Source organism: Serinus canaria, chromosome 6 (assembly GCF_022539315.1).
Source record: "Serinus canaria isolate serCan28SL12 chromosome 6, serCan2020, whole genome shotgun sequence".
In the NCBI taxonomy this organism is placed as follows: domain Eukaryota; kingdom Metazoa; phylum Chordata; class Aves; order Passeriformes; family Fringillidae; genus Serinus; species Serinus canaria.
Window position 1 is genome coordinate 21346668 of NC_066320.1, and position 24086 is coordinate 21370753.

The 24086-nt window shown below is 58.3% G+C and overlaps 4 protein-coding genes across 9 annotated transcripts; 2 read left to right on the forward strand and 2 right to left on the reverse strand.

The window, feature by feature from the left end:
* Positions 1-64: 64 nt before the first annotated feature.
* ZDHHC16 (zinc finger DHHC-type palmitoyltransferase 16) lies at positions 65-6116 on the reverse strand. 5 transcript variants are annotated; one of them, XM_050976080.1, is made up of 10 exons: positions 6028-6116; positions 3608-4153; positions 3220-3414; positions 2951-3039; positions 2717-2745; positions 2379-2512; positions 2111-2158; positions 1432-1517; positions 893-1159; positions 65-554 (listed from the first exon to the last, which is right to left on the reverse strand). In XM_050976080.1, the coding sequence occupies exons 2-10, from the start codon at positions 3842-3844 to the stop codon at positions 440-442; spliced, it is 1200 nt and encodes a 399-aa protein (XP_050832037.1). In that variant the 5' UTR covers positions 3845-4153; positions 6028-6116; the 3' UTR covers positions 65-439. The 5 variants fall into 5 exon arrangements, with proteins under 5 accessions (XP_050832037.1, XP_050832035.1, XP_050832038.1 ...); XM_050976078.1 differs by having other exon boundaries at positions 3608-3860; positions 6028-6089; XM_050976081.1 differs by lacking the exon at positions 6028-6116 and adding an exon at positions 5233-5316.
* Positions 6117-6147: 31 nt separating this feature from the next.
* Positions 6148-8472, forward strand: EXOSC1 (exosome component 1). Of its 2 annotated transcripts, none has more exons than XM_018910702.3 (8): positions 6148-6281; positions 6471-6586; positions 6760-6834; positions 7412-7500; positions 7714-7747; positions 7872-7922; positions 8001-8085; positions 8178-8472. In XM_018910702.3, the coding sequence occupies exons 1-8, from the start codon at positions 6251-6253 to the stop codon at positions 8252-8254; spliced, it is 558 nt and encodes a 185-aa protein (XP_018766247.1). In that variant the 5' UTR covers positions 6148-6250; the 3' UTR covers positions 8255-8472. The 2 variants fall into 2 exon arrangements, with proteins under 2 accessions (XP_018766247.1, XP_009085502.1); XM_009087254.4 differs by having other exon boundaries at positions 8224-8472.
* A 538-nt stretch (positions 8473-9010) lies between these two features.
* On the reverse strand, positions 9011-11750 carry PGAM1 (phosphoglycerate mutase 1). The gene is made up of 4 exons (XM_009087253.4): positions 11441-11750; positions 10802-11076; positions 10109-10289; positions 9011-10014 (listed from the first exon to the last, which is right to left on the reverse strand). Exons 1-4 carry the CDS (start codon positions 11733-11735, stop codon positions 9845-9847), a joined length of 921 nt encoding a protein of 306 aa, XP_009085501.3. The 5' UTR covers positions 11736-11750; the 3' UTR covers positions 9011-9844.
* Positions 11751-12057: 307 nt separating this feature from the next.
* Positions 12058-23629, forward strand: RRP12 (ribosomal RNA processing 12 homolog). Its single transcript, XM_009087250.4, has 34 exons — positions 12058-12239; positions 13053-13285; positions 13385-13468; positions 13696-13772; positions 13957-14062; positions 14235-14351; positions 14465-14603; positions 14912-15039; positions 15327-15425; positions 15511-15602; positions 15680-15791; positions 15955-16052; positions 16195-16309; positions 16576-16718; positions 16906-17027; positions 17155-17219; positions 17329-17491; positions 17585-17739; positions 18116-18183; positions 18370-18463; positions 18627-18785; positions 18913-18993; positions 19074-19179; positions 19323-19430; positions 19526-19683; positions 20033-20124; positions 20218-20376; positions 20555-20727; positions 20864-20980; positions 21277-21326; positions 21606-21684; positions 22557-22624; positions 23022-23104; positions 23298-23629. Exons 1-34 carry the CDS (start codon positions 12101-12103, stop codon positions 23398-23400), a joined length of 3885 nt encoding a protein of 1294 aa, XP_009085498.4. The 5' UTR covers positions 12058-12100; the 3' UTR covers positions 23401-23629.
* The last annotated feature ends 457 nt before the right edge of the window (positions 23630-24086 follow it).

Below are 24086 nucleotides of genomic sequence, written 5' to 3' on the forward strand. Positions count from 1 at the left end.
CATTGTTGTCCCTCTTCTCCCATCCCCAGAACTCCATGTCCCCCACAAGATAACAAAAACAGACTCCCTTTAAAAAAACAGTATTTAGTAGATGGTCTTAAAAAGACTCCCCGGGGAGCACTTGGGGGTGCCATCTGTGCCCAGCCCTTCAGAGCTGAGCTGGGCCAATGCTGGCCCGTACCTGTGCTAATGTGGGCAGCACGTCCAGCTGGAGCAGGGAGCAGCAGCTCTGCCACCTCGCCCCTGGGCTGCCTGCAGCCGCCAAGAGGGCAGGTGTCCAGGCACCAACATTGTCCATAGAGTTTCCCATGGCTCTGGCTCCAGTCAGTGATATGTGCCAGCATTCTGCCAGGCACTTTGGCCAAAGGAAGCTGCAGTGTGGAGTGAGTTCCCCACATGCTCCCCTGCCTGCGGGAAGGGATGTCCAGAGCACAGGGCCTCAGATTGCCAGGAGTGGCGTGCGTTGCTCTGTCACGCAGGGAGGCAGGTCCCAGCTGAGGCCTGTCCCATGGGGCAGGTGAGGAGAGGGCAGCAGGACACGGGTGAGCCAGTGCCTGTGGGGAAAGTGAGGCCACAGCCAAAAGGTGAAGTCTTGGTGCTTCTGAGCTCTGAGGAACCATATCCTGAGCTCCCACAATGGCTGAGCTCCTCAGCTCAGATTCTCTTGGCAAAGGTGTGCTGAGCAGGCCACCTTGTCACCAGACAGGGCTCCTGAGGCACAAGGCCAATGAAATCCACGTCTTCCACACCTTACAAAGCCCAGTGCAGTGTGGGATCAATGTTCACTGTTGTCCTCTCCCCCAGCAGCCCAAGGAGAGCCACTGTTGTCCCGACATCCCCAAGGGCTGCTGAGCCACCACTTTCTCAGGCAGGGGCTTCCCCAGGATTTTACCTTGGCACATCCACACCCAGGAACACCTTCCAGTTATCCCAGCCACCGTAACTGTAGGGGTTCCTGAAGACCTGCAGGACAGGGAAAGGCACATCACATCTGGCTCTGCCCCAGCCAGCCCCCATGCCATGGGCTCTGCTCACCTTGCCTTTCTTCTGCAGTCTCTGCCTCTCCTTTCTGTTGATGTGCCGTTCAATGCTCGTTTCCCCACGGGTAATGAGGGCAGCGTGCCACAGCGTCAGGGCACCCAGGGCCAGTGCCACCGAGCTAGGTATGACAAGGGACAGCAGGTAGAACACAGGCCTTCCTTCCCTGACACTGCAGCTGGCAGGGGCTGAGGCTGCCTCCCTGCACCCACAGCCGCCTAAGTGGGTCGGCTTGTCTGATCTCCAGAGGAGACAAAATCTCTCCTCTGTGGCCCAAAGGCTGGCAGGGCAGCAACATCTGAGCTAGAGTGAGCAAGCCCAGCTACAGGCAGGTAAATGGCGAGCAATGTGACAGGATTCATTCTGTTTTCCCCAGCCCTTGGGGCCCCTTACCTGCACAGGACCCAGAGGTAGACCACGCTCTTGTGGAAAGCTCTCTGGCGGAAGGAGAAGGTGGGTGGTGGGGTCTGGTAGTATGTCTGAAAAAGGACCAGATGGGGAGGATTACCCACACTGCTTTACAGCTTGAAGCCAGACAGGGATCTCTGCACCCTTCCCTGCTGCAGAACTTGGACAGCAAGAAAGGATTGCAGCTGGAACTAATGCAACAGCCAGGGTTGGGGGGGGCGCGGGCAGCTGGGATAACCACGAGACAGACAGACAGACACCCAGAGCTGGCACAGGTGTGAGGAACAGTGGGCTGGAGGTAAGGGGGCAGGGAGCAGCCATGGGCCTGGTCAGGACACTGCAGCTGGTGGTCATGGAGAGATGTGTATGTATGTAGTGCTGCAGCTTCACCAGGAGACCATGGCGTGAGCAGCACATGCCAAGAAGCTGTCACCAACCCAAGCCCCTGGAAGCTGGGTGCAGAGAGGCAGACCCCAAGCTGCTGGAGGCATTGTCCATAGCAGAGCTGCCTAACCAGCCCCAGCTCTCTGACATATGAGATGAACATGGGGGCTGGTTGTGATGTGGGGTGCTCCTTTGAGAATGGAGCCCCAAGCAGGACCCAGCCTGCACAGCAGCTCTGCTCCACACTGCCTGGAGCAGCTGGGGGGCAGGGATGTCCCACCTGGTTGGCAGCCACCTGCAGTCTCTCCTTCTCAAGCAGTTTCATTCTCTAGGGGGATGGAAAACAGGGCACCAGTTATGTGTCTCAAAGGAGCGGGACAGGGACCCTTCCCCTCCCACTCCCACAGGACCAGAGCAGCTGGGGGCCTTGCAGGAGGAGGAGAGGGGAAGCAAAGTCACTATATGGCTGGGCCTGGCCCAGCCTTGCTCTGCAAGCTCAGCCTGGGGAAGCCAGGCAGTCTTGGTGCATGGCAGGAGAAGCTGCTCACCTCAATGGCTGCATAGGCATCCCGGAACATGTCCCAGCCGCTGATGCTGCAGTAAATGCAGCCCATGGTCATGAACAAGCAGAAAGAGAAGAAGTAACGGTGGTTGTAGTGTCCCACACAGTTGTTTAGCCAGGCTGCCTCTGGGGTTAAAGGTACATAACTGTGACAGACCATGGGTCGAAACCCAACCCAGGGACCAGGGCAGTTCTTCTGGGCCCTGCTCCCATCACCCATTCCTATGCTGACTGTTTCCTCAAGAGAAGGGACTGGGAGAGAAGGGGGAAGAAGTGCTGGTTCCCCCCAGGAGTGTGCCACTGGTTAGTACTGCAGAAGGATACGGCAGTGGTGGTCCATCTTCAGCACACACCTGGGAGAGAGGAGACCAGTGCCAGTGTCAGAGCCAGTGCAAGTGGTGTGTTTGGGAGGGGACAGGCACCCCCCAGCCCTGCAGGCTACAAGCGACAGGGCAAGGAGGGGGCAGAGCAGAGGAGAAGGGCCTCTGTCTCACACTGGGGCAGGGGGTGAGGAACATGGTCCCAAAGGCTGCCCCAGGCAGAGGGAGGGTGTCCTACCTGTTGCAGATGCTGCAGTGATGGGTGCGAGCTGGCTTAGGGGCAATGCATTTCCTGCAGATGGACACACCAGTGAGGTCATTCTTGGCCTGTGCACAGGTCAGAAGAGATTTGTGCATCTTAAACCCTGGATCTCACACTCCTGCTCTTCTCTGTGCTGCCCTGCTGCCTTCCCACTCTGCATTGCCCAGGCTAGCTTCCCCAGTTTAGAGGCGTACTCCAACAACATCACCAGGCTGTCACCATCTGTAGCTCACTTGGTGCCTCACCTGTGGTGGGTGCCCAGGTGAAGTGGTGATAGCCATGTAGTAGTGGAAGACAATCATGATGAGGTTCCAGTGTCCATAGGCAAGGTGCCAGCATATCCAGGCAGGTGTGTAGGTCTGCAGGATGAGGGGCAGCAGGCAGATGTACACGATGGCCACAATAGAGCTCGTCAGCCCAATCACCAGTGCCACAAACACCTACAGGAAAGGGACCTGGTCACTGGAGTGGGCAGCGCTTGCCCCTTGCCGCCTGGGAAGAGGCAGGATGGAGCCAGAGGAACCAATCTGAACCACACACTGAGGTCCCAGCTCACTTCCTGCCTGAAGCACAGGCAGCCCTGAGCCCGTTGCCCCAGCACCACGTGTACCCTGCCCCATGAGGGGGACTCACCACACCAAACCATCGGGTGACATGGTCCACCAGCCAGTAGACCGGCTCGAAGAGAGAGTCAAGCACCACATCGCCGTTGGTGAAGGAGTTGTAGAGCAGGGAGCGGAGGCAGAGGTGCCCGTAGTGCCACAGCTGCTCCACCTGCCACACCAGCTTGAAGCGCCGCCGCCGCCCCAGCCGTAGGCACTTGAGGAGCAGGCGCATCACCGCGGCAAACATCCGCTGCCGGCTCCTCATCCCTGCCACACCACGCCTGGGGGGACAGGAGCTTGGCGTGGGCAGGCCACCCTGCTGCCTGGCTGTCCCTCGGGACGGGTTTCCCCTCCCTGACGCACTGATGCCGGCAGTGCAGCTCCCTGAACTGACGAGGATGCCGAGCTGGAGAAGCTGAGCCCAAGCTCTTGGAGGCTGCGGGGCCGCTGTCGCCGGGATGTCTCTCTGCACGGAGCAGGGGGCACAGGCCCCTCAGCATCTGGGCTCAGGTGCTCTCTGGTCCCATCTCGTCTTTCCCAGCGGGGAGGGGGCCGGGGGAGTGACATGGAGAGTCTGACTCAGAGGAAACCAGAGAAGGCATGAACATCCAGGATGCTGGGCCACTTCCAGGGATGATTTCAGACCTTCCCAACATGTTCATGAACAGGGGAATCCACACAAGGAAAATGTGGATGAGCCAGTAAAGGATTACCCCTCCTCCCCTAGTCCCTCCTTAAAGTGAAGGATGCTACTTGCCTTCACCTCAACCTCTGGACCAAGTTGCAGAGGCCACCCTCCCAACCCCACAGCCTCACTCCAAGAATCCCAACACTTCCTCTTTCTCCTCGCCTGAATCCTCTAACAGTGCCACACACCAACAAATGAGAGGCCCGGGGACCGCTCTGGGCCAGTGGTCCCCTGCCTGCTGAGCCCCTTGTCCTGCCTGAGAGCTTTGCTGGGAGTGATGAGGAACCCGATCTGGCCCAGCACATGGGAAAACGATCTGCAGGGCTGGGGGCCCCAGGCCTCCGTGCAGGCAATACCCATCAATATTAAGCAGCGAGGCTGCCCCAGGGTCCTTCCAAGGCACGTTCTGAGCCTCAGCCAAGCACTCGCCTTGGCCTGGTGCCAGGCACTGGTGCCAGAGCTCAGAGTCACTCCAGCAGGGATCGTCTCTCTGCACTGCTGTGCCCACCAAAACAGCCCCTGGGAAGGAGCAGGGAGGGTGAGGGCAGAAGCTGCAGCATTCCAGATGGGCTGCCCAAAGGAGACAGGGCTCTCCCCCACCGTGCCTGAGGATTGTGGGGTTGACCCCAAGGTTGGGATCTGCTGGATATGAGGACCCCAGACCCAGCAGCCCATTCCAGGTCACAAGCATGGCTCCTGCCCTGGTATGAGAGAGGTGGGATATGCAAATGCTTGCATCACCCTTTTCTCCACAGTTCCTCTTTGGTTTGCCAAGAGCTTTTCTTTGAAACTCAGCTGGTGCAAAGTGGAGCAACAACTTTGTGACATGCAGCCTTTGGGTGGCACACATCCCTGTGCTGTCAGTGTGGTAAAAGACAAAATACTGCAGCCAGAAGCAGGTGTTGAGGTCAGCCCCTTCCTTCAAAGACACAGCACCTTCCTGCCCCCTGGAGAAGCTTCCTCACCTACAATAGCGGCAGCTGTTGGGCAGGGAACCCACAGGGGAGGCAGCCAGCCTGCTCCAGAGCAAGACCCACTGTCTCCACTGTGTCTGTGCCTGAAGACAGCAGCACAACCGCAGAGATGAGGCTCCACCAGAGCCACGCAACTTTCCCCTGCCCAGCTGGGCACTGGGATCTAGCCCTCGCCCTGCCCACGGCCGTCCCCACATCCCAGCGGGGCACCGAGCCCATGGGAATGGGACAGCAACCACCAGCACAGGCAAGAGCACTGCCAACCTCACAGCCGAGGGGTGGGAATCCTTGGATTTGGTGCCACCCCAGGAAAAGAGGAGGCCTTCCCCTGCCAGGTCCAGACACCCAGGCGCAGCCCTGTGGCACCCTCCGGTGGCTCCACAGCGCCCGGCACCCGCGGGTCAGTAGCACCCAGCCCCACAGCGCCAAGACACTTTCCGCTATTTAGCCCCATCCTCAAAGGCTGCCCATGCCTACAGCCCCACCGCATCCAGCCCCGAAACAGCCAGCTCTCCCTGCCCCGCAGCATCCCAGCCCCTCCAGACCAGCAGCATTCCCCCCGCTGCCTCCCATCCCAAGCGCACCCAATGGCGACAGCACGACCTCCGGGCTCCGCACAAGCCCCTCCTGCCCCACAGCACACGGTGCATCCCCCATCCACTCCCGGCCCCCGCTCTCCCCGCCCCAGAGCACCTCTGTATCGCCGCCCAGCCCCACGGTAGCCACAGCTCCTACAAGCCCACAGCCTCTCACAAGGCCCTGACACCCCCGCCCGGCGCCGCCGACCTGGGCCCGCCGCCAGCCGCCTCCATGCCCGGGCCCCGCCGGCCCACGGGCAGCGCCCGCGCACGGCATGCCGGGAACACCGTCTGCCGTCACCGGACTACAGCTCCCAGCATTCCTCAAGACGAGTAGGCGAGAACCAATACCCGCGACACTTACAGTGTGCCATTGACTTCTGGAACCAATAGGGTGAGGTTTTTCTGGTGATTCCCTCTCAGCAGCGGGCATGGCGCCTCCAGCACGCTACTGCGTCCCTGGTGAGTGCAGCCCGGGGCTCCTGGGGCTGGGGCTGCTACTGCTCGGAAAGGGGACGCGGTGGCCTAGGAGAGGAGTAGGGGACGAGGCAAAGGGCTTATCCCGGGGATGCCCCGCACTAGGGAGCGAGCGCTGTGCCCGGGGCGGTCCGGGCCCGGGTCCCCGGCAGCCCCTGAGCCCCTGTGTCGCAGGTGAGCGGCTGTGCAGCACGGAGGAGGCCACGGCTGGTAGCGGCACCTACACTCGTCATGGCTTCATTTTCTCCTCGCTGGCTGGCTGTCTGGAGAGAAAGAATGAGGACAACGAGGTGAGCGCGGCCGCGGCACGGCTGCTCCTTCCCAGGGCTGAGTGCTGTGCGTCGAGGCCCCACAGCCTCCCTGGAGACTGGGCTGCCACGGGGAATCGGACTCCGATGGGGTTCGGCTGGTGATCCTGTGCACGAGCTGTGCCCTGTGCTGACCCTCGTGTCTTGCCCTGCAGCTGCCCGTGGTGTCGGTGGTGAGAGACAGCGAGTCCCAGCTCCTGCCCAACGTGGGGGCTGTGGTGACATGCAAGGTGGGGCACTGGAGCGCTGCATTGACAAACTGCATGGGCCTCGACTCTGTCTCATTCTGAGCCTCGTTTCTGCACACGGATAGGGTGGGGTGAGGAGTCCTGAGCTTCTTAGTCCCCTCTGTACAACTCCCACCAGGGTAGGGGCAGCCAAGGGGCTCCCTTGAGTTCCTCACTTACAAAGAAAGTGGGTATTGGCATGAGAGACACCTGCCTTGAGGCTGAGGTGGGCTTGAGGGGACGATTTTCTTTGCTCTTCTTCCATAACTCTTTCTGGAGCAGGGAGTGTGCAGGTCAGTGCCTCAAGCAGCTTGTAGAAAGGATGACACAGACCAGGGATTAGTTTTCTTATGTTCCTGGTGGTGGGTGAGGGACTGGGATCACTGCAGGTCTCAGCCTTATTCTGGTGCCTCGAATTGCACAAGTATAATCTTCCTCACCTGGCTTGCTGCCAGGTGTCCCACCATTGCTTGGTCACAGGCTGGAGAAGGCCAAGTGAGACCTGAGCTCCCCGTGCAGCCCTGCCTGCTCCCTGCGGTTTCCCTGCCTGGACCACTGAGTCCCCTTTTCCTACATGCAGGTCTGCAGTATTAACTCTCGCTTTGCCAAAGTCCACATCCTGTATGTTGGCTCCACGCCGCTGAAATCTACCTTCCGAGGCACCATACGGTAGGGAAAAGGTTAGGATCCCCTCCCTTCAGGGGGAGGAAGGCTGTTGTGGGCAGTGCAGCTGGCTGCCCTGAGCTGGAGCTCTGCCCTGAGCACTGGGCTGGTGTCCAGCAGGCCCTGGTGAGCACCCAGGGAGGCTGGGACAGCTTCTGCCACAGGCTGTTGAGTTGTCTGTGCTCATTGGCACTTAGATCTCTCCATCTCCTTTTTCAGGAGAGAAGATATCCGAGCCACAGAGAAGGATAAGGTCAGTGAGCCACTGCCAGGAACTGTTCTATACCCGTTGCCCCCTGGTTTGTGCTTGCGGGGCCCTGTCTCCCCCCTGACAGCAGCCTGACGCTGTGTGGCATTGCCTGCTCTCTCCTGTACAGGTAGAAGTGTACAAGAGCTTCCGCCCCAGTGACATCGTCCTAGCCAAAGTTGTATCCTTCCCCCTCAGGGACAGTGGGTTGCCTCAGGCTCCTTTGTGGAAGTCTTGCCCTTAACCCCTGTCCAACCAGATCTCCCTGGGGGATGCACAGTCCAACTATCTGCTGAGCACAGCAGAGAACGAGTTGGGTGTGGTGGTGGCACGCAGTGAGGCAGGTATGGACAGGACAGGGTCTGGGCTGAAACAGTTCTGCCTCATCTCTGCCTTAGGGGCAGCTTGATGCAGCTGTCTCCCTCTCCACATGGAGGAGTGCAAGTTTGGGAAGGAGCAACCCTGACATACTGTGTCCCCAGGGGTGCAGATGGTACCCATCAGCTGGTGTGAGATGCAGTGCCCACGGACACACACCAAGGAGTTCCGTAAGGTGGCCCGGGTGCAGCCCCAGTTCCTGCAGACATAACACCTGAGGGGGGTAGGGGGCTGCAGCACTGGGGCCTGTGGAGCCAGAGCAGCCCCTGGGCTCCCACCTCCTTCACAGCTTCAGCTAGGCCTCCACTGGCAGGCCAGATTTGCTACTTGTGGATAATAAATTTTTTTTGAGAGCTTCCTGCTTTGTTCTTTACAGTCAGTAGGGGAGCTAGGGCTATCTGTGGCTTTGGTCTGGCTCCTGCAGCACAGCAGGTCAGGGAACAGCTTCCACAGCAGCAGGGGCAGAAGGAAGCATATTTTCATTGCTGGTGAAGGGGTGTGAGGCAGTGATGCCAAGAGCACAGAGCCCTGGGCTGCAGCTGTGCTGGGCACTCGCGTCACCAGGTTGGTTTCCCCACATAGAAGTCAATCCTGGAGCAGAGCCTGTCTCGGCACACCAGTGTGGGCTGTGGCTGAGAAGAGCCTGGGGCCATATCGCCTTAGGCCACACATGCATGCCCTGCCCTTTGGGATGAGGGTGTGGCACACAGAGCCCAAAAACCAGAGCATGGCAGGGTATTGCCCTCTTGGGCAGAGATTTCAGAGCTGAGCTTTGCTCCTTGAGCCTGGCACAGCTTGTACACGCTCATGTCTGTGCCCAGCACTGACTGCTGCACCTGCACATGCTGGCAGCAGGGAGCCCAGATGGCCCAGAGACACATGGACACCTCCTTATTGCGCATTACTCCTTTATTGAACTGGAACAAGACGGCTGCTATGGTTGGACAGTTACACTGACCCTGTGCAAGCCCAGGCTCACGACACTGGCAGGGGGGAGGCCACAGTGACAGGCCACGTACACACACCTGAGGGATGGGACACAACAGCACCTGCTTCACCAGCAGGAGGAGGATGGGCAGCAGCTGGGGAAAGCATGTCGAAGACACACACCTCCAGGCAACAGGCTCCCTCCCTCACCCTTGTCTGAAGGCAGTATAGTTAAAGCAGGGGCTGGCAGAGCTGGGCCCCAAGTCACGAGTACCACCCTGGGGTGCTGTACCACATGCACCAAAACACAACCCCCCTTCCAGTGGCATCCCAGGCACTGTGCCATGCACCCACGAGGGGATGGGTACCCACCTTGGTCACTGCTGGCACTGCACTTGCCTCACTGCTCCCGGAAGGACTAAATCAAGTGACAAAACTACAGTAAACAGGTGACGAGAGCTGCCAGGGATGCAAAGCAAAGGAGGAGCCTGGCATGGCAAGGGATTGCTTGGCCTGTCCCTCTGCAGACAGGGTCTGAGGGTTGGGATCACAGCATGGACAGGTGTGGGGTCGCTGCCTGGCAGAGACAGGGCTGCCTTTCACACCAGACCTCCATGTCCGGCCCTCGCCCCAGAGCCCCCAGGCTATCTGCAGAGGGGAGCCTGGTCTGAGGGAATGGGCCTAACCGTGGGGAGCGCCTCCAGCTCCACAGCTCCGAGTTCCTACAACTGTGGGGGTGTGAACAGAGGGGTGGGGGATGGCAGGGGGCTCTACTACGTGGTGCTCTGCTGCCTGCCCTCACTTCTTGGCCTTGCCCTGAGCAGCAACAGCCTCCATGGCCTTGCGCACGGTCTCCTCATCCCCGAGGAACTGCATGGGCTTGACAGGTTTCAGGTTCTTGTCCAGCTCGTAGACAATGGGGATGCCAGTGGGCAGGTTCAGCTCCATGATGGCCTCTTCTGACATGCCTGCAAACACAGCAGTGCTGTCACTCTTGCACCTTCCCACAGTGGCAGCTGGGGAAGGAGGGGTCCCCGGGATGCCCCTGCAGGGGTGACCTACCTTCCAGGTGCTTGACAATCCCACGCAGGCTATTGCCGTGAGCAGCAATAAGGACACGTTTGCCCTCTTTGATCTGTGGCACGATCTCCTCATTCCAGAAAGGCAGAGCCCGGGCAATGGTGTCCTTCAAGCTCTCGCACGTTGGCAGCTGGTCCTCTGTCAGGTCGGCATAGCGGCGATCCTGGGAGAACGACCATGCTCACACAGCAGCCCAGTGCCCCCATCCAGTGTGGGAAGAAGGTGGCAAGATTTTCTCTCTCCCTCAGATTCTCTGCCTGAGGACCCACTACATTTAAGCAAAGCCAGGCTTGGAAGCAAGAAAGTGCCTTTGAGATGTGGGGCTGCAATGAGCTACAGTCAGGGCCATGAGCCCTCCTGGGAAAAGTCGTACATTGCCTATCCGGGCAAAGAAACCAGATCAAACATCCATGGCACTAATGATTAACAGAGATATTGTGCCCTCTTCTTTGGATCTTGGATATTGTGCCCTCTTCTTGGTCCGTACAATGCCCAGGGGTTCAACTCCACAGGGAGGAAGCAGGATAAACTCAGCCTAAAGTCTGTCAGCACCATGCACAATGGCCTCACATAATGCAACAGAGACACAGGAGACCTTATACAGGAACCCAGGCCACACTGCAGGTGTCTTTTAAGAGACTCTTAGCAAAGCAGTCAAAGAGCAATGGCTCTTACCTTTGCAATAGTGCTGTAGAAGGGGTGGTCAGACTGCATGGGAGGCGGAGGGATGTCATAGGAGCGCCGCCAGATCTTGACCTGCGCCTCACCGTGCTTCGCTGCTGTCTCAGCCTTGTTCAAACCCGTGAGAGCCCCATAGTGCCTCTCATTTAGGCGCCAGGTCCGGATAACGGGTAACCACATCTGATCAATGGCATCCAGGACGGTCCAGAGAGTACGGATCGCCCGTTTTTGTACCGAGGTGAAGCAGATATCGAACTCATAGCCGGCATCTAGAAAATACGGGGAAAGGGGGAGGCGGAGGAAGACCAGGAAGGTGAGTGCCCGGCCTTATGCAATCGGTGAAAAGGGCAAGGGCGGCGGCCTCACCGCACCGGTACCGGTCGCGTCCTCGTCTTTACAGAAAGCGACGGCGGCCAGGACGAGACCGGTACGGGATAATCAAGACACTGCGGTACCTACGACTCTCCCAGCAGCAATGAACTCCCGACCCAGCACTGGAGGCCCTCGCCCAGCATCAGAGAGCCCCAAACCAGCACCCGTTAGGCTCGACGTAGCCGCACTAGGCCGCATCCCGTTCCCTCGTCCCCCGCGACCCCCCTCTTAGCCGGCACCCCCTCCCTGGTCCACCGGTACCTCGGAGGGCCTCGCCACCGCGCCGCGCCTCCTGCTGCCCGGCGGGGCTGAGATCGGCGTCGTACCATCCGCTGAAGCGGTTCTCGAGGTTCCAGGCGCTCTCGCCGTGGCGGACGAGGACGAGCCGGTACGCTGCGGCCATGGCGGGCTGAGGGACCGGGGCGCGCTGCTCCTCACGCCGCTGCCGCGCGCGATTAACGCCCCCGCTCGGCTCCGCCCCGCCCCGCGCGCCGCCGCCGGGAGGGGGGAGGCGCATGCGCTGAACGCGCGCCAGGCGGAGGCGCACGTACCACATGGCGCGGCCGCGAAGGGCGGTGCGACCTTCAGGGCGTGGCGTCACAGTGACGTCACGATACTCAGTAATACGTAACACGTGACGCCTCGGCCAGGGCTACGGGCTTGGTCAGAATGGTTTTACAGGGCCGCGGCTCGGGCACAGGGATGTCTGCTGGGCTCTTGCCGGTGGCTACCCCTGGGCCCTTCAGGTCTCCCAACTCTGCCCCGATTGGGCACGACGCCGCTGAGCTTCCCCAACACTGCTTTTCGCCCACTCGGCCGGTACGCGGCCTTCCCTGACTGCTGCCCTCACTCAAGATGGCGGCTGGCGCCGGAAGCGGAAATTGGGCTCTGGGCGCGGCCGCACGTGGGGCTGGGTCCAGCATGGCGCGGAGCGGGAGGCTCCGCTCGGGAGCTGCGGCCAAGCTGAAGCGGTGGCGGAAGGGCCACAGCAGCGATTCCAACCCCGAGACCCGCCAGCATCGTCTGGCTGCCCGCAGCCGCTTCTGCAGCCGGCCGGCGGGTAAGGGCAGGGGCAGGCGGTTCCTGACATGTGCCCGGCTCTTCCCGGAGGGGTGCAGGGGCGCGGAGGGCTGTGGGGTGAACCTTGGGGTCCTCCGAGAGATGGGCCTGGGACAGGAGTAGGAGCGGAGCCGCTGACAGTTCCAGGGTAGGCGGAGGCAGCAAACCTGGGAGGACAACCGAGGCCACTGCGTAAGGAGTTAATCTCGTAGTGACACCGGGCCTCAGAAGCGGAATGGGGCACCGCATGCTGCTGTGCCTGTCGCCCTGCGAGGCTCCCCAAAGCCCATGGCCTTACCTCTAAGTGCTGCTGTGTAAGGAGGAACGTGACAAACTAACATTCAGCCAGCCATATGATGGGGAAGGTAAACCAAACTGTGCCAGGGACTCTTGAGAGCACCGGCTGCTCCTAGCCAAGGAAATCTTTCTCCTGCAGATGCAGGCTGCAGGGTAAAGGCTGGGACTCACAGGGACATAAAGCATCTGTCCTGGCTGTCTGGTTGCTAGGGCTTCAGGTGGAAGAGGATAAATAGGGCAGAGTACAAGAAGCACCTCAGTATTATAGCTTTGGCACACAGGCACATGTTTGAGTGGACATGATGATCTTCTGGTTTCTTTGCACAACAATGACGAGATCTTTACAGTTATTTGCGTACTTTTGCCCATTGGGGCAAAGCAGCACCTGTATTCCACGTGCTGGATATGAGCTCCAGCCAAGCCAGTCTGGCTGGGAGGGGAGGGGAGCATGAGGGATTTTGGGGTGAATGGTGGAGCAGTGTGACTCCTCAGTTCTGACACATCTCTCACCCCACAGAGAAAAGTAACCTGACAGTGGATGCAGTGAAGCTGCACAATGAGCTGCAGTCGGGGTCCCTGCGTCTGGAGCGGGCGAGTGACAGCGCCCAGCGTATGGAGGAGGGCAGTGCTGAGGAGGCTGCCACAGAGAAATCCTCTGGCACTTTTCTGAGCGGGCTGAGTGACTGCACGAATGTCACCTTCAGCAAGGTGCAGCGCTTCTGGGAATCCAACTCTGCTGCTCACAAAGAGGTATGGGCAGAGCAGGGCTGGGGAAGGGGGTGTCTGGTGGGGATGGGCCCCTGGCTGTGAGGCTAAGAGATGCTGACCTGCTTTGCTTGCTGCTCACAGATCTGTGCCGTACTGGCGGCTGTGACAGAGGTGATCCGCTCCCGGGGTGGCAAGGAGAGCGAGACAGAATACTTTGCTGCACTGGTGAGTGCTGGTTGTGTGGAAGGGGCGTGAGGGGAGCTGCTGCTGGCAGCGTGGGTGGGCTCTGGGAGGGGATGGAGAAAGGTCTGTGCTTGTAGCCTGAGTGGTTTTGTTCAGTAGAGATGCTGTTGGGCTGTTCCTGGTTTCTTTTCCCTCTCCCCAGCGGTTGGGGAAGGGCTAGCCTGGTGTGACCCCCTGCACACCATCCCTTAGCAACCTTCTGTTCCCAGATGACCACACTGGAGGCAGTGGAGTCCCCTGAGTCGCTGTCTGCTGTCGCCTACCTGCTTAACCTTGTCCTAAAGCGGTGAGTGACTGGCAGAGAAGCAGAGACAGCTATCATACCCCATCACGGAAAAGGGATTGGTGCCGTCCTCCCTCCCCATGCTGGGAGGAAATCCAGCTGGGGTGTGCTGGTGATGCAGTCCCCTTTGTGACTGCTACCGGCTGTCTGCTCCTCACACTACTGATATGTTCCCTTCTCCTGGCAGAGTCCCGAGCCCTGTTCTTATTAAGAAGTTTTCAGATGCTTCAAAAGCCTTCATGAGTATTGTGTCCTCACAGGCCTGCAGCAGCTCCACCTCTGCCCTGCGATGGGTGAGTAGCCAAGAGGCAGCCAGCCATGTCAGCTCTGCCCAGGGTCTGCTGAGTGCTGGGGTCAAGGCTGCTGATGTAGGGTGGTGCTGGGTGCTTGGCCTGAGGCCCTTGCAGCGAAAGAAAGATGTCTCTGTGGGGTGATGCTAATGCTCCTGCTGCTCCCTTGTCATAGGTCCTCTCTTGCCTGGCCACACTGCTACGGAAACAAGACTTGGCAGCCTGGAGCTACCCTGTCACCCTGCAGGTCTATCACGGCTTGTTGAGCTTTTGTGTTCATACCAAGCCCAAGGTGAGAGCCCAGTGCTTCTGGCAGGAGATGATGCTGCTTTGGGGATTTGTTTCTGGGGATGGCTGTACCCCCGGGTCTGTAGTTTTTACCCACCTGGGCTCTTCTTCCCGCAGGTGCGGAAAGCAGCGCAGTATGGCGTGTGCTCTGTCCTGAGGGGCAGCGAGTTCATGTTTGGCGATGCAGCCCCTGAGCATCACCCTGCAGCACCCTCCACTGCTAAGTTCTGTGTGCAGGAGATTGAAAAAGCTGGAGGTGTGGGGCACTGGAGCATGGGGTCTGTAGCTGCATGTGGGGGACCCTGCCACTGTGGGAGAATAAGGATTTGGAGGGAAGAGGGGAGGTTGCAGCATGCTGGATTGCTTGGGAGGGTATGATATATCTTTGGGGCACCTGTGGTGTTTTGAAGCCTCCTCAGCCATTCCGGTGCTTTCATGTTTCCAGAAGTTAGGGGAGTGTTCACCCTGGTTCTGTGGGTCAGCTCCACTGCTCTCATAGAGGCTTCGCCTTGGGCCGGGCTTTGCTGTGGTGTCCCACAGGCTCAGGTTGCTCTGCTCCTGTAGGTGCCAAGGAGGCCACCACCACCCTACACATCCTTGCCCTGCTGCGGGACGTGCTGCCCTGCTTTCCTGCAGCTGTGGTGAAGACCTGCTGTGAGACCTTGCTCCGAGTCATGACCCTCAGCCATGTGGTGAGTGTTCCTGCTCCAGGGATGACAAGGGCAGACCCTTTCCCCATGGGCTACGCTCTGAAAGGGGTCACATTCTCTCAGCTGTCAAGTGGGAGCCTGGAAATGCAGAATGCAAATGGAAAAGAGCCCAGGACAGTTTGCTGTCCTGACTGCTGTGGAAGAGGGAGGCTATGCAGATGCAGCATAGTTGCAGTAGTGCTGGGTTTTCCAGGGCAGAGCCTGCTTTGGGATAGGGGACAGTGGCTTCAAAGCAGAGCCCCCTTTCCTGACACCGTGTTCTTTTGCAGCTGGTGACAGCGTGTGCCATGCAAGCTTTCCACAGCCTCTTCAGCGCCCAGGCCAGTGTGGCTTGCCTGCCAGCTGAGCTCAATGCCCAGATCATCACTGTGAGTGTGGGGTACCAGTGTGGGGAGGGACAGAGCTGGCAGTTGCACAGCACCCACCCACCTACCCAACCTTCTGCTTCTGCAGGCTCTTTATGACTACGTCCCCAGCACAAGTGACCTGCAGCCACTGCTGACCTGGCTGTCCACCATGGAGAGGGCACACATCAACCTGGGCAGGTGCAGACAGGGGCTGTGGCTGGGCATGGGGAGAGGTGCCTGCCTGGTCTCTAATCTGGCCTTTCTTTCCTCTCCAGGCTGCAGAAGGATCTGTGCTGGGCTCACCTGCCCCGACTCTTCTCTACTGCCATGAACTGCTTCCTCTCCCCACACTCCCAGGTGGTGTCAGCAGCAGCACAGACCCTGGAGGTACCACACTTAGACACCTCTCCGTGCTTGGATACTCTGGGCCTTGTGGGGGGCTCTTCCATGGGGCTTGGGGCTTGCCAGCAAGGGGTATGCCCCTCTGTGCCTGTTAGGCTGGGGGTTCTGTGGTCCAACAGCTTTCCAATTTTCCTGTTTGCCCTTGCAGACCATCCTGAGTGAGTGTATTGCTCCCCACATGGAGGATGTGGGCACTGTGTCTGCATCTGCCCCAGCCCCTGCTGCCTACCTGTGCAAGATGTTTAGGTGAGGAGCAGCGATGTGGGAGGGGCTGCCCATGGGTCTGGCTGAGCTCTGACCAGCCTCTGCCCAGTCCTCAATGGGGTCTAGCAGGCCTGGTAGGCACTCTGAATACTGCCAGTGTGACCATTTTCCTTCTTCTCCCCAGATCAGTGGAGGAAGGACTGACATACCGTTTCCATGCAGCATGGGATGAAGTTATGCGAGTGTTGGAGGTCTTCTTTGAGACATGTGGGAAGCAGTGCCATCCCATCATGAGGAAGGTGAGCCAGGCTAAAAGGGCACAGATTCATCCATAGAGGCTGGTGGAGTGGCTGTGCAGTTGTCTGGGCTGTGTTGTCCCCTCCAGCTGGAGCAGGGCCATGCTGTTTGCCCTGTTGTGTTGTCTGTGTGTGGCCAGAGTGTGCACAGCTCTAGGACACTTGACACAGGGACGTGCAGGGTAGTTGGCATCCCTGGGCAGGCAGAGTGATATGTGCCAGCCCTGTGCAAATGGCTCTTCTATGACTGTCCTGCCCCGTTCCCGCAGTGTCTCCAGTCCTTGTGTGACCTTCGTCTCTCCCCACACTTTCCCTACACTGCTGAAGTGGACCAGGCAGTGGGGGCTGCTGTGAGCACCATGGGTCCTGAGGTGCTATTGGAAGCTGTGCCCCTGGAGATCAATGGCAAGGAGTGAGTACAGTCACGGGGTAGCAGCTTTGCAGCTGTTATGTTCTCATTCAGTCCTCATGCAGTGTTGCAGGTATGGCTGCTAAGCCTACATGTGCCCAACTTTGGGGCTGGGTGAAGGTGACCTGTGCCCAGGGGCTGATGCTGGCAGTGCCCCACACCCTCCTGACCCATGCCTTTTCCTCCCCAGGGAGACGCTGGATTTCCCTCGCAGCTGGCTCCTGCCAGTGCTGCGGGACAACGTGCAGGGTGCAAGGCTCGGCTTCTTCACCAGCTATTTCTTGCCTTTGGCAGCCGCCCTGAAAAGCAGAGGTGAGGAGAACAGCATGTTAGGGGTCTCAGCAGTCCCGGGTGTTCTGTGGGACCTCTCTTCTCTGCCCTAGGGTGGAACAATATTTTGCAACATCTTCTGCTCTGCTCATCTCTTTCTCTTCTGCAGCCCTGGAGTTTACCCAGGCTGGGAAGAGTGTGGAGGCCAAGATCTATGAGACGCTGCAGTGGCAGGTAACAACCAGTGCCTGGGAGCCTTGCCATAGTGTACCCCTGCCACCAGGCTGGGGAGCAGTGACTTGGACAAAGACTATGGCCTCCCACCTTTTCCTTTGCCTTCCAGGTGTGGACTCTGCTTCCTGGCTTCTGCACCCGTCCCACAGATGTGCTGGGGGCCTTCAAGGGGCTGGCCCGCACCCTGGGCATGGCCATCAGTGAGCGCCCAGATCTCCGCTCCACCGTGTGCCAGGCCTTGCGCACCCTCATCCACAAAGGCTGCGAGACAGGTTGGGGGGGAAAACAGGTCCTTGTGGTGGGTTCTTGCCACCTGTGGGTGGGGGAAATGCTGATCCGTAAACCCCCTGTCATCCTCTCCCCAGATGCAGAGCGGGCAGAAGTGGGTCGCTTTGCCAAAAATTTCTTGCCCATCCTGTTCAATGTGTACAGCCAACCTGAGGAGGATGGGAGCACAAGTGCTCAGCGCCGCTCTGTGCTGGACACTGTCCGTGCTTACCTGACCATCACGGATCCTCAGGTGAGGGGCGTGTGGGGCACTGGGGGCAAGCTGTCCTGGCTCGGGCCAGAATCTCCCACCCAGACTCAGTGTGATGGGGCTTTGGAGCAGGCCTGATTGATAAGGACAGGAAGAAAGGCTTTGATCGGAGAGCAGCTCTTCCTGCCCTCATAGGCAGGGAGATCTCTCTGGCCCATGGTCTGGGATTTCCCACTCCTGCACTCACATCTGGCCCGTCATGCACAAGCTCTTTGTGAATTTGTCCAGGTCTTTTTGGACTCACTGGTGCTTCTGGTCTCCACAAAATCCTTCAGCAAGTTGTTTGCCAGGTGGATTGTAAACTTGTTAAAGCACTCTCTTCAGTCAGTTCTGATCCTGCTCTCTGCTTGCCCTGCAGATGGTGTGTGGATTGCTGGAGAAAGCCAGTGCAAAGTTGACCAGTCCTGAGAGCTCCGAGTTTGCCAGGTAACACCTGGGAGCTTATCCTAATGGGTAAAACTGGCATGCTCCTGGTGAGCAGCACTAGGGCATTGTCCTGCGTGGGCTTTGCCACCATTGTGCACCTAATGTGACTCACAGCTAGCATCCCAGCTTGCTCAGGATGTGATGCCACAGTTAACAGCTGCAGCTGTGTGTCTTTCTCTGCTGCAGACTCTCCATCCTAGACCTGGTAGTGGCAATGGCACCCTATGCTGATGAGCAGTCCCTGGACTCCTTGTACCGTACCATCCAGCCTTCCCTCCAGGTGAGTTGGTCCTCAGCCCTGAGAGGTGCTTCTGCTTGGACCCACACTCTAGGGACTGAGCAGGAGATAGGTCTCTGCTGGGTGGTGTGAGGTGCTGGTGTCCCTTCAGACATCAGGGTGAGGGGCTGCCTTGACAGTGGGAGCATGTTGGCTGTCCCTGCAGAGCAAAGAGCGCAGCATGCAGAAGAAGGCGTACCGTGTGCTGGAGGAGGTGTGTGCTGCTCCCCACGCTCCCTGCCAGGCCTTTGTCCACTCCCACCTCCAGGACCTGCAGGCAGTGCTGCTGGACTCCCTCAAGAGCGCAGCATCCCCAGCCAAGAGGGTGAGAACAAGGTCTGCAGTGGTGGTGCTGATCAGCCACTGCTGGAAGGGAAGGGGTGGGTTGGGAGGCAGGGGTAACCAGGTGTGTGTCCTTGGGTGTACCAGTGCTCATCCGTTTCTTTCCCCAGCCCCGGCTGAAATGCCTGTTCCACATTGTGAAGCAGCTATCTGCAGAGCATGAGCCTTTTGTCACTGCCCTGGTCCCAGAGGTGAGCATGGTCCCTGTGAAGAGCTGGCTGGTTCTGGCTGTGGTAGTGGCAGCAGTGGTGACATGCCTATGTTCCTCCAGGTCATCCTGTGCACCAAGGAGGTGTCAGTGGGGGCCCGCAAGAACGCCTTCATGCTGCTTGTGGAGATGGGCCATGCTTTCATCCGCTTTGGACCCACTCCTGAAGGTGAGCTTCTGTTCTACTTACTCAGCCCCACAGCCACTCTGGCCCCAGGGAGGTCAGACCCAGGCCGAGCATTCTGCTGAAATGGCCCAGGGACACTGCTGGACACAGAGTGAGTTGGGCCCTGAGTCATCCCGCTCTTGCAGAGGCTATGCAGCGGTTCCTGCTCCTCATCTATGTGGGGCTCACTGGCTCAGTCACCATGATCAGCTGCACCGTGCTGGCCCTGACCCGCCTGTTCTTCGAGTTCAAAGGTGAGCAGGAGGGCTGGGGGGACGAGGCAGAGCCCTTCAGGGAAGGTGGGTGCTGGGAGGAAGCTATCTGTGGCTGAGTCCCACCGTGGTTGCAGATCACCTGGAGTTCAGTGTGGTGGAGCAGCTCCTGCAGAACATCTGCCTGTTGCTGGCCTCCCGCACACGGGATGTGGTCAAGGCAGCCCTGGGATTCCTGAAGGTCACACTGCTGCTGGTGGACACCAAGCTCCTGGCCAAGCATGTCCAGACAATGGTGAGATCATGCACAGGGTGCCTTGAGGAGGGTGGTGGGGCAGAGCTGTGTCTGCCTTGGGCAGACAGGAGCATCTCCAGCTGCACTCTGTCTGGAAGCCAAGGAAACAACCCTGATCTCAGGGGCTGAGATAGCAGTGAGGAGGCTTATCTCCTGAATCCTGGCCCAGATGTGCCAGAACAGCCCCATGAACTACCACTGCCAAGCATGGACACCTCCCCATGGCCTTACCTGGGGCAGGCGTGGAAAGATGGCACCAGGGTGAACAAGGTGGCCATACAGATAAAGGTTTGGAGGCTGGGTCCCCAAGGCAGGCTTGCTTTGGTCTTGAGGGTCTCTTTCCTGACAGCTGGAGGCTGTGGGGAACCTTTCAGATGACATGAGGCGCCACTTCCGTATGAAGCTGCGAAACCTCTTCATCAAGTTCATCCGCAAGTTCGGGTAAGCCAGGGTCTCCTGGGGTGGTGAGGGAGCTCTCTGGGAAGCAGTGCAGGGGAAAGTGGGTGCTGACTGCTCTCTGTGTGTTTTACTCAGCTTTGAGCTGGTGAAGGGACTGCTGCCAGCTGAGTACCATAAGGTGCTGGTGAACATTCGCAAGGCGGAGTCCCGGAGCCGCAAGCAGCGTGCCCTGAAGAAGGCAGCTGCAGATATGGATGAGGAGGAGGCGCCACCACCACAGCCCAGAGGAGACAGGTGAAGACAGGCACAGGGTTAAGAAAGAGCAGCCCCCACAGGGGACTTGCCACTGCATCTGCTCAGCTGGTGCTTCTAGAGATGCTGGAGACATCTGCAGGGCTGCTTTTCATTGTGGGGCAGGGTGTATCCCCTGGGCTTAATCCATTTTCCATAATCCTTTCCACCTTTTGACCAGTATGGAGGAGATCCTTGCTGACTCAGAGGATGAGGAGGAGGAAGAGGAGGAACGGCATCGGAGCAAGGAGTGGAGGAAGCAAGCACGGCAGAAGGGCCAGGCATGGCTCAAGGAAGGGGAAGATGATGAGCCCCTCAACTTCCTGGACCCTAATGTGTCCCAGCGGGTGCTGGGTAAGGAGTAGAGCTTCAGATGGGGCTAGGGAGGGATGGATGGGGTAGGGGCTGCTGCAATGCACAGGGACCTGGGGGGTTGCTGCCCCCAGAATTGGTTCCTTCTCCAGGCCCTGACCCATTTCTCTGTGAGCAGCCACCAAGCCAGGCTCCAAGCGGTCCAGAGGAGTGAGCCATGATTTCCAAGTGTCTGAGGATGGACGCCTGATTATCCATGAAGAGGAAGACGAGCTGGAGGATGATGAAGGCAAAGGTACTACCTGGGCTGACAGGGACCACTCTAGACTTGCTCTGAGTCTCTGAATGGTTTTCATCCTGCCACCTGCATGTGGGATCTTGGGGGGATGTGAGTGAAAGTGGCAGGAATTAGTATGGCTTTGTGTCACATTGAGTGGCTCTCTTCTGGGCTGGTGCCCAGGGGAATCAGTCATCTACATCATCAGGTTCAGCAGAGACACCCTGCTACAGCCACAGCCTCCAGGGGCTAGCACAGTACCAGGGCTCTGCCATGCCCTCATCACACACTGACCTTGTTATCCTGTACCATAGGAGCAGATGAGGAGATGGCAGATGTGCTGCAAGATGTGGGGCTCCGCAATGTGAGTATGGGGCTCGTGGTCCCGAGGTGATCCTGGGGGAACTCATCCTTGCCAAACCACTGCCTGTGCCATGGCAGCTGCAGCTCTGCCCAAGAGGCCAGTGGGAACACCAGGCAATTGCCAGCTGCTTGGGGGGGTGCAGGAAGTTGTCTGGGATAGGGATGTGCTGTCTGGAAAGTGTTTTGGTGCCCATGGGAGGAAGCAGGAGGTTGGGGGTGATGGGAGGGCAGAACTGTAAAGAGAAGCCAGCTGCAGGGTTCCTGCTGTCTTTTTCTGCAGAAGAAAAGTCAGAAGCGTCGGTTCAGAGAGGAGCCAGATGATGAGGACGCTGAGGGTGGAACCTCTTCTCAGTATAGGGGTAAGTCCTCTGCCTGTGCCCAGTCTGGGGCTCCCCAGACGGCCAGAACCGTGTGTTATCCCAGAGCACATGGCACATGATTGCATACAGATGGTTCCTGAATATCTCCATTGTGGGAGACTCCAGAATGCCTCTCTAGGCAGTCTGTTCCAGTGCACGGTCACTCACACAGCAAAGAACTTCCTGTGCATCGGTTTCTGCCATTGCCTTTTGTCCTATTGCCCAACAGCAGTGAGCAGAGCCTGGTGCTATCCTCGTGACATCCTCCCTTCAGATACTTACAGACATTGACGAGGTCCCCTTCTACGTGCCTCATTTCTGGTCTGACAGGCCCAGCTCTCAGCCTTTCCTCATAAGAGAGATGCTCCAGTCCCTTAATCCTTCACTGGACCAGCTCCATGAGCTCCATGTGTGTCTTGTACTGATGAGCCCAGAACTGGACACAATATTCCAGGTGCATCCTCACTAGGGCTGAGTTAGAGGGGCAGGATCCCTTTCCTTGACCGCTGGCAATGCTCTTCCTAATGCATCCCAGGACACCATTGGCCTTCTTGGCCACAAGGGCACCGCTGGCTCATGAGCAACTTGTTTTCTATCAGGATCCCCATGTCCTTCTCTGCAGAGCTGATTTCTAGCAGGTTGGCTCCCAGTCTGAACTGGTGCTTGGTGTTATTTCTCCCCAGGTGCATTTACTTTAATTAATTTCAGACAGTTCTCTACACATTTCTCCAGAGATTTTACTTGTGGCAAGTGGCCACCCTCTGCTGTCCTGACACCAAGAGCTGGAGACAAAAACAGGAACAGCTTCCACAGCCTAGAACTGGGCAGAGGGAGGCCCAAGACCCCCTTCCAACACTCATTCTCTTTTCCAGCTGGAGGCTCTGGGATCCATCGGCCGCTGAACAAGAAGCCAGCCTTCGGTGCAGAGTATAGATCCAAGGTGAGGGACCCATGGGGTTGCAGGGTTTGTCTGTGGGGATGCTTGGATTTTTTTGGGTCTGGAAGCACCATTTTTGTTGGGAGTCTGGTCCTGTAGCACCAAGGTTGGAGGGGATCTCTGCTCCAAGAGGAGTTGCCAAACACTCAGTATCTCTGAACACTGCCAGCCCATTTCAAAGTTCCTGTCCTGTCCTTCCCATGGACAGTTCCTGCTCACTGCTCAAAGCAGGTGTCTGTAGTATCATGTGGGTGGGAAATCAGCCCCCAGGGCAGTGTGCTGAGCTGGCACCCCACTGCAACACAGTCTCTGGGATAGCTGGGTGGCAGGGTTGCACTGGGATGGGACGCATGTGTCTTCCCTGGTGCTGCATCTTCTCTCACATCGCTGTCTCCCACAGAAAGGTAAAGGTGATGTGAAGAAGAAGGGCCAACTCGACCCCTATGCCTACATCCCCCTGAACAGAGCTAAACTCAACAGAAGGTGAGGCTAATCAGGAAGGGCACAGGGTGGGAACGGGTTTGATCCTGCATTTTGTTAAGGTTTTTCTTGGTGGATTTGGGAGCTCCATGTCATCTGCTGTGCCACTCCTTGCGGAGTCTGGAGCAGCATCCCCATGGGTTAGGTGTGCCCAGTGCTTGCACCAAACCAGCTTTCTGCTCCTTGCTCCCTCCAGGAAGCGGGCGAAAATGCAGGGCCAGTTCAAGGGCCTGATGAAGGGAGCGCAGCGCGGGGCCAAGGCCGGCCGCAGGAACCGTCTGAAGTCCCAGCGCTCCTGAGGACACCCGGGTGTTCCCCCTGCCCAAGGACACAGCATCCTGTTAGTGGAACAGCTGGGGGTCCTCTTGAAGGTGACCTCTGTTTTTCTGAGACTCCCTGGGAAGTCACTTGGATGTATTATGGACAAAAGGCCCTTCTGTGCCTGGTACAGGCATGGGTGTGCATGTGTGAGAGCAAGGAACATGTAAAGAATTCTCTATATTGATAAATGTCCTCTGTTCTTACCCAGCCCAGATTCCTCCTTTCCTTCCCTTCAGATCTCACATAACTGTGCTGTGCCTTCTGTCCATGTGCAGCAGGTCCTGCTGCTGCTGCAGGGCTCAGAGCAGCCTCAGCCTGGACTCAGGGCCAGAGCTCTCTCTCCCACATTGGGCTTGCCTGGAGACTGCCAGGAGTAGCACTGTGGCACAGAGCAGTGGGGCACATGTGGAGTAGGGCTGAGATGTGGAGCTGGCCCTAGACCAAAGCCAGAGAGGCTGAAGTCCCTACAACCAGCTTTCTTTAGCAAATTCCTGGCAGGCTCTTCTGCCCAAAACCATGGCCAGGGGATCTGTGCTATGCAGAAAGTGACTGCCATTTGACCACTGGACATTTTCCCGTATGCCTGCCTGATGGCAGGGCAGGAACAGTTTGCTGCAAATTTCTCCAAACTGGCTGGAAAACTACTACAGCAAATCTCTGTGCC